Raw genomic sequence first — 16,133 nt, 5'->3', positions numbered from 1 at the left:
CAATGATGGAATGCTCGGTCTGGAGCGTCGCCTCTTATCCCAGGACTATTGTCCACTGCTCACAGCTGATCCTGCGTGCATGATAGCGGAGGCACGGCAGAATGGCTCCAAAGACGTCCAGGACTAGCACAAGAAACCAAGCCACGCGACGGGTGGGGTCGAGTCGCAAATGTCGCTACCATTAAGCTACCGCTACCGGCTGACACTTGAGCGGCGCCATCTTAGTTGCAGTAGCAAGAACGGATACAGATACAAGAAAAACACATTGTAGAGTTGGATACAACTGGAACCACACACAGGAAGTCTTCCACAAGGGGGGGAACTTCTGCAGACTGAGACCGAGGTTGAAAATATGTAGAGTCACTCTTCCAAGCTTATCCGCACAGTCCCTCAGTAGTCTGGAGCTGAAGAATTAACAGTTACAGAGTACAACCCCTCAACTCCGTTTCCGGCCTGGTAAGCGCCGACAGTTCTTCCATCTTATCGGGGAGGGATCTCACTTTCCCCATAATAATAGATGGAATGATTGGTCTGAAGCGTTGCTTCTTCTCCCGGCACTTTTGTCCAGCTTCGGATTTCCAGCGGCATCGAGGTGTTGCTCCTTCTGCTGCGTATTGTTCACAGCTAATCCCATGTATATGACAGCGTAGGCATGGCTGAATGGTTCCAAAAAAGAAGTAACAGAAAGAAGCCAGGCTAACAGAACAAAGAACGTTGTTAAAAAACATTAAAGTAAAAAGTATAAAGTACAAAGTAAAGTAAAAAGGAATGTATTAAGAAATATTAAAATCTAATAAAAAAAGAAAGAAAGGCTGTAAAACACGAAAAACAAATAAGAGGGGACAGAGCTACAGCCACCGGCTGCTGTCTGACGCGCCATCTTGAAAAGAAAAGAAAAAATAATAATTTAATTTAATTAAAGTTAAAATAAAAAATTTAAACATTTAACCAATCACATTTCAGCCAGTATTTTTTGCCAGGGCCAGAAATCTACCCAGAGACCTTATAACCAGTTGTGCGGGTCCTGTAACGTAATAATGTCGGTAAAACAGTTGCTTTAACCAATCAGAATTAGAGTTGGCGACACCAAAGCCTTCTATCAGGCATACGGAAACGTCACCGTTTTTACACCCTATGATTGGATAGTGAGACAGTACTACACAAGCAAATACAGTCATACCTCTACTTACGAATGCCTCTAGATACGAAAGTTTGATAGTCTGATAAAGAACAACATGATGTCTAAAAACAAAAAATTGAAATTGCTTCCATGTGCAGAATTTTGTGACGTCTCTGATGCCCACGCGAATACTGATCTACATGAAAACAAGTGCATGGGACAATGGGTATTATTGACTTCACGAGGAAAGGCAGGCAATCCGAGAAGCTTGAATTTAATTGGCTAAATTAGTACTAGCATTAATGACTTGTGTGCCCACACAAATAATAAATTAATTTCTATGTTTTTGTCACTCTATGAAATAAGTTTGTTTCAATTGGAATGCACTTGATTAAAGTTTTGTCTGTCCCTTGAACAGTACCATTATTCTTCCATTTTCATTGGCTAGTTGTTTTTAATATAGCAATTTGCTTTCAATTTCTTCCAGTACATTTATTTCAGCTGGAAATGAACATTGTGGAGTTTTCCGGCTTACAAGATGCATCCTTCTTACGTGAGTATGTCAATTTTCAAAGGGAATCTAGTTGGTTTTGCTATGTTTTTTCCCTGGGTTTGTATGGTGGTCACATGTTTATTTGATGAGAAATACCATTATCCAGTGGCCATTATGAGAACGACAGTTGTGAAAACTTGAATGAATAAAGCATGGGTTCATAAAATGAGATGTCACCGAAAAATTGATTCCCTGGGTTGCCTGCGTGAAAAAGCGGTTTATGTACCAAAGCAAAAAATATTAGGAAAAGCGCATATACAGTAATCCCTCGATTATCGCGGCTTCACTACATCGTGGTTTTTTTTCTGGGGGAAATTTTGGGTTAGGGTCAGGATTTTTTTGTAAATTCATAAAAATGTGAAAATCCACGCTGAAACTCGCAAGCAGAAGCCACTCCCCTGTCCTCCGCTAGCTACTAGATCTCAGCACTGAAGTAAATTTTTTTTTTTTTCAAAGTTCATAAAAATGTGAAAATCCACGTTGAAACTGGCAAGCTGAAGCCACTCCCCTGTCTTCCGCTTGCTACTAGAACTCAGCACTAAAGTAAAAAAAATAAATATATATATATATATATATATATATATATATATATATATATATATATATATATATATATATATATATATATACAGTGGTACCTCGTCATACGACCGCTCGTCATACAAAATGCTCGTCTTACGGGGGAAATTTCGATCGAATAATTCGCCCGTGATGCGGTCAAAATTTCGTGATGCGACCAAGCCAGGTGGCCATGGCATTTTTTTTTGCATATCTTTCGTGTATAACAATATTTACGAGCACCGGATGAGTTATTCAGACCAGGAAACGCACAACGCGCATGCGCGGGGAAAAGAGGGCTTTCTGAGTAATGAAGTATACTCGTGCACACAACGCCGACAGGCAATGGCACTCAGAATAAAACTTTACCCACAATCAATACGTGGGTAAGCTCAGCTGCTGCATTTCCTGTTATTTTTATCTAATACGAGGAGTATTATATTACTTCTCGTTGGCTGCTCATAAGAACATCAGGGGCACTGGCTCGCAACAGCATCCCTGGTAGCAACTCTATCATAGGCGCCGTTCGAGGGGATGCGACCACAGATGCTACAAGCTAAAAGGAGCCGCTAGCCAGCGCCCCCGAAGCTCCCATGAGCAGCGGTGCGATCACTGATAAGACTGCTGCTCGTTGGCAAGTGGTCGTGCGTTATCTGATTGTGAGGACATTTGTGTGCATCATTTTCAGAATATTTTGAAGGGAATAGTACGACAGCAAACAGCCCATCGATAGCGAACGTGAGGGTGGAGTGTTTGTTCTGTTTACGAGTGCGTTGTGTGGAAAAAAAAACGAAGCCCCCCGCCCCTTTTGTGCCCCTCTCCCCTCGGCGAAATCCGCCCAATTTTAGTTAGATTAAACACTTTATTTCTATTAAACCACTAGTTATGTGTTACTTTGTTAATATATGGCGAATTATAAGAAATAAAACATTTTTTTTCAATCCAATATCCTGTTTTTGGTGTTTTTTTCAGAGAGTTCGAACGAATTAATTTGTTTCCCATTCATTTCAATGGGAAACTTCCGCTCGAGTTACAAGAATCTTGTCATACGAGCTCAGTCCCGGAACGGATTAAGCTCGTATCTCGAGGTACCACTGTGTATGTATATATATATATATATATATATATATATATATATATATATATATAATATATATATATATATAATTTATTTATATATATATATATATATATATATATATATATATATATATATATATATATATATATATATATATATATATATATATATATTTATATATATATATAAGGGGGAACCCTACTTTGCGGTTTTTCGTTCATCGTGGCCACGTGTGGTCTACACTAACCGCGATAATCGAGGGATTACTGTAACAGTGAAAAGTCACCTTGAAAAGGCAACAGAAAAAGAGCAAGAAGGGGAAGCACAAGAAGGAGAAGAGGAGGCACCTGTGCACTGCGCCACCGCTCTTCCCACTGTTGCTTCTCCAGCTGTGTGTGCCCCACAGTCATCTTGAGACTGGAGAGCTGAGTCATGAGCGACTGGTAACACACATGGAGGGAGTAAGAGATAGAGAGGTAGAGGGGAGAGGAGAGACACGTGCGTGTACATAGGAAGAGGGTAATGATGGAAAAGATTTCAAGATGGCAAGAATAGTGAAGCAGAAAAATGACAGCAGGCAACACGGAGGGGTTCAAAGAGGAGACAGTAGGTAGTCAAGGGAAAAAAAGGGAGGGAGAGCAATGTGAGCAAAGAAGATGCAAAGGCAATCAAAAATGTCAGCTAGGTGAAGGTGAATTGCACGTGTGGTTAACTCAATTTCACCTTCTTTCCTTTTTTAGTGTTTTATAATTGTATTAAAATGTTTACATTCTTGAATATGAGTACTACTTTACAGGAAAATTAATCAGATTTCTGAAGACAATTATTTATAAAATTTGCATAATATTATGCTAATACATTATAAAAAACACATTTTGTACCTCTTTTTGGTGCTTTGTTCAGATAATCGCGGCCTGGATATTGAATGTACAATTTCATAATGAATGATTTTATATCATGTTGGTGGTGTTGCAGTTTTGTAATTATGTACTGTTCTGTACTGTACCTTAGTCACTTGTAGTTGCCTCTCATACTGTCCCTTCTCTCCCTCCAGCTCGTCTACTTTATTCTTGAGTTGCATAACTTCTTCTAATAAATCCTGCTGGGATATTTAAAACAAAGAAATGTATCATTTAAAAGGGTTACGGCACATATTTACCTTTGAATATTGAATCAAATGGTTAATTCTGATACCAAACGGTGCACATGCTAAGATGGGGAATCTTGAGTTTAGCACTTATAGCAGTCACCCTAGCCAGAAACATTGGTTAAAACAGGTAATCCGATCTCCTGTAAAGAGACACCACAGCCTGTGGTTATCAAAAAGATGGGAAAGTTTGAACTGTAGAAGTGGTCAAAAGAATGAGGAAGATGAGGCTGCACATCTTAAACACCAAAAGCAAGATGTAATTATTATATAAACCATGCTATTTCTATATCAATATATTTCGTGATTCTGTTGGCAAACAGTGTACATGCTAAAATGGCCTGGGAGGGGTGGTTAAATCTAGCTTTATATCACTTAATGCAGTTGTAGAAGTCACCCTAGCCAGAAAATTAGGTTGATACAAGTAATCCGATCTCTAAGAAAAAGACACCGGAAAGCGTGGTTATCAAAAAACAGGAAAGTTTGAACCCCAGAAGTTGTCATAAGACTGAGGAAGATGGGGCTGCACATCTTAAACACCAAAGGCAAACTGTAATTATTAGATGGTCCTTCTATATCCATTCATTGCCAATAGTTTTTTTCTTTCCCCATGAATCTGTTTAGTATGAAAATTGCGTCATGGAAGTCGGACATAAGTACAGTAAAGCCACACGGTTGCATTAGCTAAAAAAGTGCTCAAGTTACCTGGTGCACTAAAACTATATTGCAAGTGATACTCTTTGGAGCTCGTACAGCCATTTGCCATCAACCTCAAGAATGAAAGCATTTGGGAAACCTCAAGTCTCAATTTTTGCAAGAACCAGAGCACATCTTGACCCAACCATCCAACAGAAATGAACACTGCAGAACATGACAAGAGTTAATAGTTAGGTTTTCTGGAAATGTTGAAATACCAGGTGCAGAGTGGACTGGTTAAAGTGGAACGGTGAGGATGTAAGGAGAGTTTGGGGTGCAGCAGGGAGTAAGACAAAGTCATGCATGAAGTCTCCCTACATTTGCACTCAGTCCTCCATTGTGTGTCCAAGCACGGGGGCCAGACAAACTCAGGTTTGGGCCACTTAGTCTGACCACCTGTCTGTGACCCTGGACCTGGTCAACTTGAGGCTCTCCAAGCTGGCCACCATCATTTTCCAGGGCCCGCTTTTCCTGAATGCGTGTGCTGATTTCCTCTTGAAACCTGCACATCTGCTCCTGGAGCTCGCTGATGAGATTTACCACACACTGGCATGGAGCAGTTCGTGAACCATTGTAGGTCAAGGTGTGGTTGAGGAGAAAATTATGTACCCAAGGAAAAATATGAAAAAAGCAATCCGTTATATTGTCTTCTTTTTCTTTACCCCTTTCTTTCTATGAGAAAACAAACACTAAAATTTCAAAAACACTTTGGAAATATAGTATATACCAAAAACATACAGTAAAACTTTAAAATAATTGTTATTGAATAATTTTCCACTAGAATCTTTGTCTGACGAATGTGTGATGAATGTGTTTAAGGGCAGGACCTGAAAAAGTGGTACATAAGGAACATTTCATATGCAAAGAAAATAAAGGCAAGAGACTTATCTTAAAACACACAAATACCATCTGGTATTTCATTTCTCAATAAGTCACATATGTAGAAAAATCAGATATACAGTGGGTGGTACTTTTACTTACGATTGATTTTACATACAAAATATTCAGGTTACGAAAGGCCTCAATGGGGAAATTTTGTCTCAGGATAAGAAATTCAAAGTTACAAAACTGGAAATCTAAACATTTCAAACATCCTTTTGTAGCAACCTTTATTTTATTTTGAAATGTTTGTGATAGAGTTGCTCTCCTATCGCCCAACACTCAGATGGCCTCCCATTTGTTAAAGGGAGAAGAAGCCTCTCCATGATGCCAGACCCGAGATTAGGGCACTGTAGACAGATGCTAGATGTAGCAGATGCTGGCAGATTATGAGTTCCATCATCCAACAAAAAGCCCCCTTTCTGGGGAGCTTTTCTCTTTCACTCAGCTATTCACCCGAATGAATATTGTCTTTATAGTAATACCTTGAGATACGAGCTTAATGCATTCCAGGACCGAGCTCGTATGTCGATTTACTCATAACTCAAATCAACATTTCCCATAGAAATGAACTAAATACTGAATTCAAGATTTTGTAGATGTCGCTGTATGACGCTGACCGCTTGATTGTCTGGGTAAATTTCTTGCTGACTTGCTGCATTTATACAGTAAGTAGTACCTCGACATACGAGTGTCCCAATATACGAGAAATTTCAGATACGAGTAAAATTCTGAGCAAATATTTGCCTCGAGATATGAAACATATTTTGAGATATGAGCATACAGGACAGCCAGGTGGCCGAGACATGAGAGGCTGCTTATGATAACAGCGCACTGTCTCCCTCGTGTAAAGATATCTACGAGCACTAGACGGTCCGTTGCATTTTTCCTTGATTTTTTTGCATTAGTCAGTGCATAATTAAGGGAAAAACAATGGGTCCAAAGCAAGCAGGTGCAATGAAGGGAAGTGCGAAGAACAGGCATTTGATGACAATCGGTATTAAGCCCGAAATAATCAAAAAACTTGAGTGGTGTACGCGTGACGGAGCTGGCTCGCCAATACGAGAGGAGAACCCGGACAAGTTGGCAAGTGGTCGTGCATTATCCTATTGTGAGGACATTTGTGTGCGTCATTTTTGTAATATTTTGAAGGGGAGACAAAAGCAAACAACCCTAGATAGGTTCCTTTTGAAAAAGGCGAGGCAAGAGAAATAAAACAAAATTACAATTAGTAAGTTTAGTGTAAAGTAAGATTAAAACTTATTTTTAAATGTGTCTGTATCATAATCTAAGTTCATTTAATTTAAATTTATGTTTATGTTATGTCACGAGCGCCATCCAAAAAGTCTCTCTCTCTTTCTATCTCTATCTCTCTCTCTCTCCCCTCTGCGCACTCCGCATTGTACTGAATAACGCTCTCATTTTAGTATTGAACATCATAACCACTAGCTAGGTATTTGCTACTCTGTTAGTAGATGGTGAATTAGAACCAATAAAAATATGTATTTCCATTGTAATATCCTGTTTTTTTGTGTTTTTTTTCAGATGCTGGGAATGAATTATTTTGTATTTAGTTCATTTCTATGGGAAAAGTTAATTTGAGATACGAGTAAATCGACATACGAGCTCGGTCCCAGAACGCATTAAGATAGTATCTCAAGGTATTACTGTATAGTGAAAATGTGTCCGGCATATGAAATCCGAGCTTGCCATCATTCCGGGAGGTTTGACGAGGGAACTACAACCGCTGGACATTGCCATAAACAGAGCATTCAAAGCAAAGTTGCAAATGGCATTGGAGCAATGGATGTCCGATGGTATACATACTTATACAAAGAACGGCAGGCAGAGTCGGGCCAGTTAAGCGACAATATGTCAATAAATTGTGGATGCCTGGTATCGGGCAGCACTGTTGTTCGAGCTTTTGCCAAAGCTGGCATCAAGTTCCCGGAATACCTCGGCGACTCTGACAGTGAGATGGAGCAAAGCATGTTGAGCCCGCTTGACCGAAGTCTTTATATCAGATACAGAAGATGAGGAGTTTGTTGGTTTTGTTTAACTGCTTTCACTTCTATTAATGTGAGTACCTTTTACCTCAATAAAGCACAATCAAACTTAGTTTTGCTCATGCAGCCTTTAAAAAAATACACTAGCATAACATACACTAGCCTAACATACGCTAGCATAGTGCCCTTTGGGCCAAAGCGCCTTATCTATAGGCAACAAACAGAACATACACCCACCCACAACTGAGACAGTGCCCTTTCAGGCAGTGCGTCTTATAAGTGTGAAAATACAGTACTTTTGAGCACAAATCAATTTTAAAAAATGGAAAATCTCGGCTTAACCATTGAGAATTGTGAACTATTTCCAACAAGTATGTTTCTTTACTGTCTATTGAAATAGTAGGGCCATTTATTGACTATTGAAGTGAATAATTAAAGTGCAATTCTTCCATAATACTCATTTAATAAATAGGCATATTCAACCAATGTTTATTAAAACTACACATCACCCGCATCAGTCACCACTTCATTATTTGGTGATCGAGTGCAAATTTGATATTTGTTGGCTAACGATGCCATGTGATCGTTGAACATTCACACACATTCACACAACAAGTGAGGCATTGTGATGGAAGGATACAGCAACTGGGTGTCACGATGAGTAAACTCCACATAAGACATGCACAACAACTTAACCATTTTGTTTAAGGCTAATTTTAGTCTGTGTTACATTAAGTGAAATTTTAAGATAAAGTGTAAATTCAGGGTGGATAAGGTGCTGTTGCGGGATGAAAGAGTTTCTTTATAAAGTTGCATCGCAAATTTAATGACCTAGATTGAACATTAGGCTATTTTCAGACCATTGTGCTCCTAAAGGGCAAAATATTTTCAGTTTTTATTATTCTATTAATGCCATGTAGTTAAGGTTGAGTTCTTGTATTTCTGCATAAAGCTTAATTTTGAATAAAATGACTCTCAAACTTAGTAAAAAAAAGGCTAGGTTGCTTTAAAGTGGCAATACGGAAGCATGTGTCCACAGACCTTTTATTGTTACCTTTGACTGTGATGACAGGGACATTGAATGGGTGAATATGGCAGGCTGGGGGCCATCTGCTCATTGCTTGTCTGTTTAGAATTTGGCTGACGCATTTGGCTTCCAGCAAATGTGTGCTTGGGAAAACTATTCATCAGGTGAATGGAGGATTTTAACTTTGGCCATGACTAGGGAGAGCATTGCGCAAAAGAGATGTTTGCGATTAGTATTGCCAAACGTTTCGGGTTTACTGAAAGTGCATAGTTGAGCTAAAAAGATCATATTTGAACACAGCATTTAGGATGCTGTGTAACAAATAAGGTTTTGTGGCCAAATTGGCAAATGATTTGATCTTCCATCATAAAACAGGTGACATCAAGTAAACATGAATTACTATGTGTGGAATTTGTGCCAAGCATTCCAATATTACTCGGCCATTTGGCCCCCATTAGGACTTCTACGAAGCTTAACATATAAAAAGAGCAGGTTGTTGCGAGCACACCAGAATCACTTTTACCCAGAGGTAGGTAAATATTTTATTTTTTACACATCTATAACTACAAAAACATTCATTAAAGTAGGCGATAGAGTTCTGCACTTGAAAACCCACGCACATACACTCACCACCTATGTCTAAAGCACACACAATTTTCCTACCTCTGCCTTGTTCTGATTTGTGTCCATGGAATCTTTCAGGTGAGTGTTGTGGGTTTCCTCAATGCTGACAAACTTCAGTTTCAGGCATGAGACTTCATCTAAGAGATCTAATTTCTGCGTTTCAAGAGATGTCCTGCTCACCAGCTCCTGAAAAAAGGGGATATCTTGTCATACAAATGACAATATAATAAAATGTACGGTTGCAGCGTTGAGAACACTTGATGAGTTTAGTGCTTTCCCTCACCACCAGATCAGCCTAGACTAGAGGTCCAGACCCCACCAAGCTAAATATACACACACTCGCATACAGTGGAAGGCGCTATTAATAAAACTCAATACCTCCGTGGTGGGGCAGAAGAAAAAGATGTAAGAATCAAAATTTGACAGCAATATATATTTTCTCCGCCTTGAATCAGCATACACACCATGTGTTGCTGAGTGTTGCTTTCGTTTCCCCTTCACAAGTAATCCTAATTCCTCTTTTAAATTGCAGTAGAAAATGCTTTGAAATGCTATAAGAACTATAAAATTATAGCAGCCCATAGTTTGGACACAAATCCATCCAAGCCCCAAAAAGGAAAATTAATAATGAAATTATATCCTAATTAGTCTTTCTTTCACAGATCCATTAACATATGTATATATACACACATATATATATATATATATACATATACCGTATTCTCACGACTATAAGGCGCACTAAAAAGTCTTAAATTTTCTCCAAAATAGACTGGGCGCCTTATAATGCGGAGCGCCGTGTGTAAGCTCTAAAGTCGGGAACCTTTTTGACGAAGAGAGCCATAAACAATTCATATTTTCTAATGTTATTCCTTGAGAACCATACTCCAAATTTAAAATACATGTAAATAGGTGTCTTTTATTTTAGTAATTTCACCACTTTTAAAGTGGAAAAAAAGAATACTTTTGACAACATTCTTATGCAGATGCTAATCAATGAGTATGCATTCTAGTAGAGTCTAATGCAAAAAAAAGAAGACAAAAGAAGACTAAAGCAGCATTGGACGTAGTATCTCAGTTCTGTCACCAGCGGGTTTCATATTTTAGCTCACAGGTTAGCGAAGAGCCAGATGCACCCATCGAAAGAGCCACATGTGGCTCCCGAGCCATAGGTTCCCTACCCCTGATCTAAAGCCTAACTGGGAGCACTTCTTGCCGACACGCTTTTTATATAGAGAGAAGGCAGACGTGGGTGGGGTCAGACGCTAAAGGCACGCTACGAGAAAATGGACGGACCGCCACTGATATACAGTAACACCTTGACATACGAGTGTCCCACCATACAAGAAATTTGAGATCCGAGAAAAATTTCGAGCAAATTTTTGCCTTGAGATACGACACAAATTTGAGATACGAGCATACAAGATGATTCCCGATGCTGTCGTCCGGGTAGCCGAGTATCCGAGAGGCTACTTAGGAGAACAGCATCGCACTTTTTTTTCTCGCCAAAGCCTGACTGAGAGCACTTCCTGCCGACACGCTTCTTAAATAGATAGAAGGCGGACGTGGGTGGGGTCAAATGCTAAAGGCACGCCCCTACCAGGTACCAGTATATAGTGTGGGCATGTGTTTATTGCAAAACAATTTCGGTTTGGTTTCTAAGGCCCCCGAAAATGAATGATACAAATAGACACGCTTACGAATCTCAGTTCAAACTTCAAGCCATCAATTATGCAGGGGAACATGGGAATAGAGCAGATCAAAAAACGTGAGTACATTGTAAAATGGCTAAATAAAGTACAACCGAACTCAGTTTTGATTCCGTTGCCTTTTCAAAAATGTGTTTTTAGCATGTGTCCGTATGTTTAAGCTGGTGTATGTTTAAGATGGTGTATGTTTTGCCATGCCTGGTTGCGTTTATTAGTGCGGTGCGCCTTGTGTGTGTCAAATACAGAAATAGCACTTGTTACTGAGACTGCGCCTTTAAATGTGGTGCGCCATATAGTCGTGAAAATACAGTAACTTAAGATTAATACTTTTTTAAACTGTGTATAGGAATCTAAGTTCATTTAAGTTAAATTCAAAGTTTATCTTACGTTAAGCAGCGCATCCGTCAAGTCTCTCTCTCTCCCCAATCCTTGAACACCCAGTAGTATTGAATAATGCCTCATTTTATTATTAAACATCATAACCACTAGTTCTTTGTTACTCTGTTAGTAGATGCTGAATTACAACCAATAAAAATGTTTTTCCATTGTAAAAATCTGTGTTTTTTTCAGAGGTTGGGAACGAATTAATTTGTATTAAGTTCATTTCTATGGGAAACGTTGATTTGAGATACGAGTAAATCGACATACAAGCTCAGATTCAAATTAAACTCGTATCTCAAGGTTTGACTGAATAGTCTTGTTTAATTTTTGTTACAAAAGACAGGCTTTAATCTGTTATCATAAATCACCCCTCCTCCTCCCGACTTGGGTCAGGAATCCCGAGTCCTCACAAATTTCGGGTTTGCTTCGGGCTCGGGCCTGCAAATCAATTTCTTGGGTTTGGTCTGGGTCGAGTTTTTGGACCCACAGGCCAGGTCGGATTTTTTCGGCCCAATATTACCTATATCGTGAAGGCCTTTTTTTTGCACCAAGCTATTTTTTTTATTAAAATTGCCTTTCATAACCGATTCTTTTTTTAAGAAAAAAAATATATATATATTGGTAATCAGCCAAAACAATTTTTAGATATTGGCATCGGCCTTTAAAATCCTATATTGGTCGACCTCTATACATAATACATGAATACTTGTGTGAGGCTAATGCAATGATTGCTCCACAGGTCTGCACGTCCAATAGTGTTCACAGTGAGACTTACTAACATAAAAAGATGGGTCCAATGATGTCAGTTACTATGTAGATGCATTTGGGCTTGGTTATAGCTACACCCCAAAATATTATGTCAAGATGTTTGTGCCATTAAAATTTTATTTATTTATTCTTAAAATATTTGAGAACACTTAATTTTGATAAACATTTGACATGCTTGCACGTCTATGGAAATCGGTCTGCCTTTAGCTAGCTGTGCCAGTTTTAGAAGTTGTCTTTAGCATGAGAAAATGTATGAGTTCCTAACAGCAAATTGTCACTTCACATGGCGCATCTCCAAGGTAACAGTTTCACTGCATCAGAACGCGCAGCTTGGCAGAAATCGTTCAGTCAAACTAGCAAACACATGCAAGCACGTCTTGCATTTGGGCTCAAGTGTGTACAGTACTAAAAAAAATGTTCTCAGTAAATGCACATATTGTCAACAATTTTCTTCAAATGTATGCTATGTACAGTCATACCTCTACTTACGAAATTAATTGGTTCCAGAAGTTTTTGAGTAAGTTGAAAATTTCGTAAGTAGAGCAGTACTTTATATGTAAATACTCTATTTCGTTCCACGGTCCCCACAAAATTATCAACTAAACCTTTAAAAATTCATCAATGCGTCTCAATTTTGTAGGAAAAGGGTGAAGACACACAAAACTGAGAGAGAATGATCATAAAAGTATTTAATAAGCCATTAAAATGAATAAACACGCAAAATCTATTCGTGTGTCAGGAAGCTAATATTAGGCAACAGAGGCAGAGAGCAAACGAACACATGAACACACATAATAAACATAAAATTAAGAATTCAAAACAATATTCCATTGAACTTTTAATCTTTTTCATTAACGTTTTATGATTTCTTTGGCATCTAATTTTTCACCCATTTTATTTATCGCCACTGCTTCTTACCTGTTTAGATTTAAGTTCCCCTTCGGCGGTGCTTGTTGACAAACATTTTGAGAAAAATCTGATCTAAAGACAATTGCCTTTTGACGACTTTTAATAATGTTTCCAAAATGCAAAAGACAAACATCGTCGATCGCACGACTCGTGAACACTTTTTCAGGATGTTCGTTTCTCCCCCGTTTTTTTCTTATTTGTGCTGTTGGAATGGTGACTGCTTCCTACTCAGCCACATTCTTGTTGAATTCCTCGTGTATTGCTGAGTGTTGCATTAACTCCTGCTCCATTGAGAGTTCGTTTTGGTGCCACTCAACAAACTTGTCAACGTCCTCCTTACTGACCACAAGCCCCATAGTCCGCGACACAATTTTGCCCACCGCAGGCTGCGGTTTAATTTGAGGCTCGACTGTGCGTGCGTCGAAGGCACTCGGCGGCCACAGCTTCTTCCAAGAAAAACTTTAAGACACCGAATGACGGTGAAAAAGCCATAAAAGAATCTTGAAACATGAAGAGTTGTTGTCGACTGCGAGTCAGTCGAAGGCACATGGTCCTTAAGCCTATATGGCCAAATACATGAATTTCAAACAATTTTATATTTTCTATTGTATAATACTATTGTATTTTATAAATGTTGAAGTCATTTTGTTACAGGCTCAGAGTTTTAAATTTTAATTTGCTATCAATTATTTTGTGCTATGGGTTTTAAAGGCTTAAAATGGAAGGAAAACTTCCCAGGAATGGATTTAAGTCTGATTCAGTGCAATATTAGTGTCAAGTAAAATAACGCCCTAAAAATTAGTTGAAGTCAACATTTTTCAGGCTTTTTTACTGGAGTACTTTTGAATGGGTGGGTGTGGACATGAAACACATTTATATTTGAGCAAAGTGGGCTCACTCACCATCCAAATGGAGAGCATATGGTAAACAAACCATGTCAACACCACAGCCACCCAGACAGACAGCTAATCCTCCCTCTCCCTCACAAATTACCCCCAACACTTGAGCCAAATGACCCCCCACACGCAGCATTCATGTACGTAATAATGACAGCTGACTATTACTTTGCAATCTGACACCAGTCTCACTTAGAGCAGGATAAGCAACAGTCTTAAGACATAATTGATCAAGTCAGCTGCCCTAATGAGAAAAAAAATGCAGTAAATTGAACTCTTGCCAGCATTTACAGTTATAGGAAATAGAACAGATTATTCTATGACACTTTATTTATCTTTTACAGATTACTGAATTACATGATCCGAGCACTGACTAAAAATGTATTGACCAGTGTAGAGATTGTGTACCTCTTGTAGCAATAAGCTATAGGTCAAAACAATGAGAAAAAAAACACAGAAACTTGGGCAACCAACGTTATTACTTTGCCAGGGCTGCCAACTACTCCCGAATTTCAGGAGTCTCTCCGGAAATGCAACGCAAACTCCGGGACTCCGGACAACCTCCCTAAACTCCAACAATTTTTCTGAAGCAACCATCACAGAAAAGTACCAAATTTCCAATTTAAATCCCTCAAAATTCACACCATCACTACGGCTTCCGCCATCTTTATTCAACTGCACTGTAAACCGGAAGAATTCGGCAACACGAGTGCATCAGAGTTACACGTTCTGACGAATGATTCATCTTGTGCGACTTCAGCATTTGGCAATTGATTCGGAATCGATTGCATATGTAGCTTTTATCGCTTTAACATTTTCATTTTCAGTTTTTTTCACAAGGGAAGTAAGTATTATTAGGCTGACTAAACCACTAGTCTTTTTTTAAACAAATCCTTTCATTTCTGGGGTTGTTCTAAAGGAAGTAGGCGTACACAGCACTGGTAAGTCTTATCAATATGACTGCTCGGGTTAAGTGCAAAATGGATGCCAATTTGGATGGAACTTCTAATAAGAAACCCAGACACTAGCAGAAGTTTAGTGGTTTGTATTGGACGAAATATCCCGTGTTGAAGCCGTCTGCAAAAGGACCGACATTTGCGTATTCCAGAACATGTAAGTGCGACTTCAGCATAACACATGTTGGAATTGTTGACTGTATGCAGACCCCTAGGGGCCAAAGTTAATACACAGTAATACCCGGATACAAGTGTCTCAACATACGAGAAATTTGAGATACGACAACATTTTCGAGCAGATTTTTGCCCTGAGATACGAGACAAATTTGAGATACGAGAATATGAGACGGTTCCAGATGTGGTCGCCATGCGAGAGGCTGCTCATGTGAACAGCATCGCTCTGTCTTTCTCGCCGCGTCTCCTTTGCGTAAAGATATCTCCGAGCATCGGCTGTACAGTTGGCATATTTTATGTGTTTTTGTGTTAATCAGTGCAGAATTAAGTGAAAAATCAATGGGTCCATAGCAAGCCGGTGCAATGAAGGGTAGTGAGAAGAAAAAGTGTGCAATGACAATCGATATTAAGCATGAAATAATAGAAAAACATGAGTGATGTACGCGTGACTGAGCTGGCCCGCCAACCTAAGATTAAAATTTATTTTTCAGTGTGTGTGTTTTTGTGTATATAGTAATCCAAGTTCATTTAAGTTAAATTTAAAGTTTATGTTATGTTACGAGCGTGTTGGCGTCAAGTCTTTCTCCTACCCTTTCTCTCTTCCCACACACCGTTAGCTGCTACCGTCTGTCTTGAAGGTAAGAACTCC

General features: G+C 39.0%; 1 protein-coding gene across 24 annotated transcripts in view; it reads right to left on the bottom strand.

Moving 5' to 3' along the window:
- ppfibp2b (PPFIA binding protein 2b) overlaps positions 1–16,133 on the bottom strand; it is a 77,105-nt gene that overhangs the window by 30,046 nt on the left and 30,926 nt on the right. For 11 of the 24 annotated variants that reach the window (XM_077595221.1, XM_077595223.1, XM_077595227.1 and 8 more), the window contains 4 exons: positions 9,731–9,877; positions 5,474–5,701; positions 4,319–4,414; positions 3,660–3,752 (listed from right to left, as the gene is read on the bottom strand). In XM_077595221.1, coding sequence (XP_077451347.1) covers positions 3,660–3,752; positions 4,319–4,414; positions 5,474–5,701; positions 9,731–9,877 — 564 coding nt within the window. Of the gene's footprint in view, positions 1–3,659; positions 3,753–4,318; positions 4,415–5,164; positions 5,290–5,473; positions 5,702–9,730; positions 9,878–16,133 lie in introns of those variants that run through there. The other 13 variants (XM_077595229.1, XM_077595231.1, XM_077595235.1 and 10 more) reach the window with 8 other exon arrangements.

This window comes from Stigmatopora argus, chromosome 3, assembly GCF_051989625.1.
Source record: "Stigmatopora argus isolate UIUO_Sarg chromosome 3, RoL_Sarg_1.0, whole genome shotgun sequence".
NCBI classification, from domain to species: domain Eukaryota; kingdom Metazoa; phylum Chordata; class Actinopteri; order Syngnathiformes; family Syngnathidae; genus Stigmatopora; species Stigmatopora argus.
Note: the sequence above shows the minus strand (reverse complement) of the source record. Positions and strands in the feature narration are given on the sequence as shown.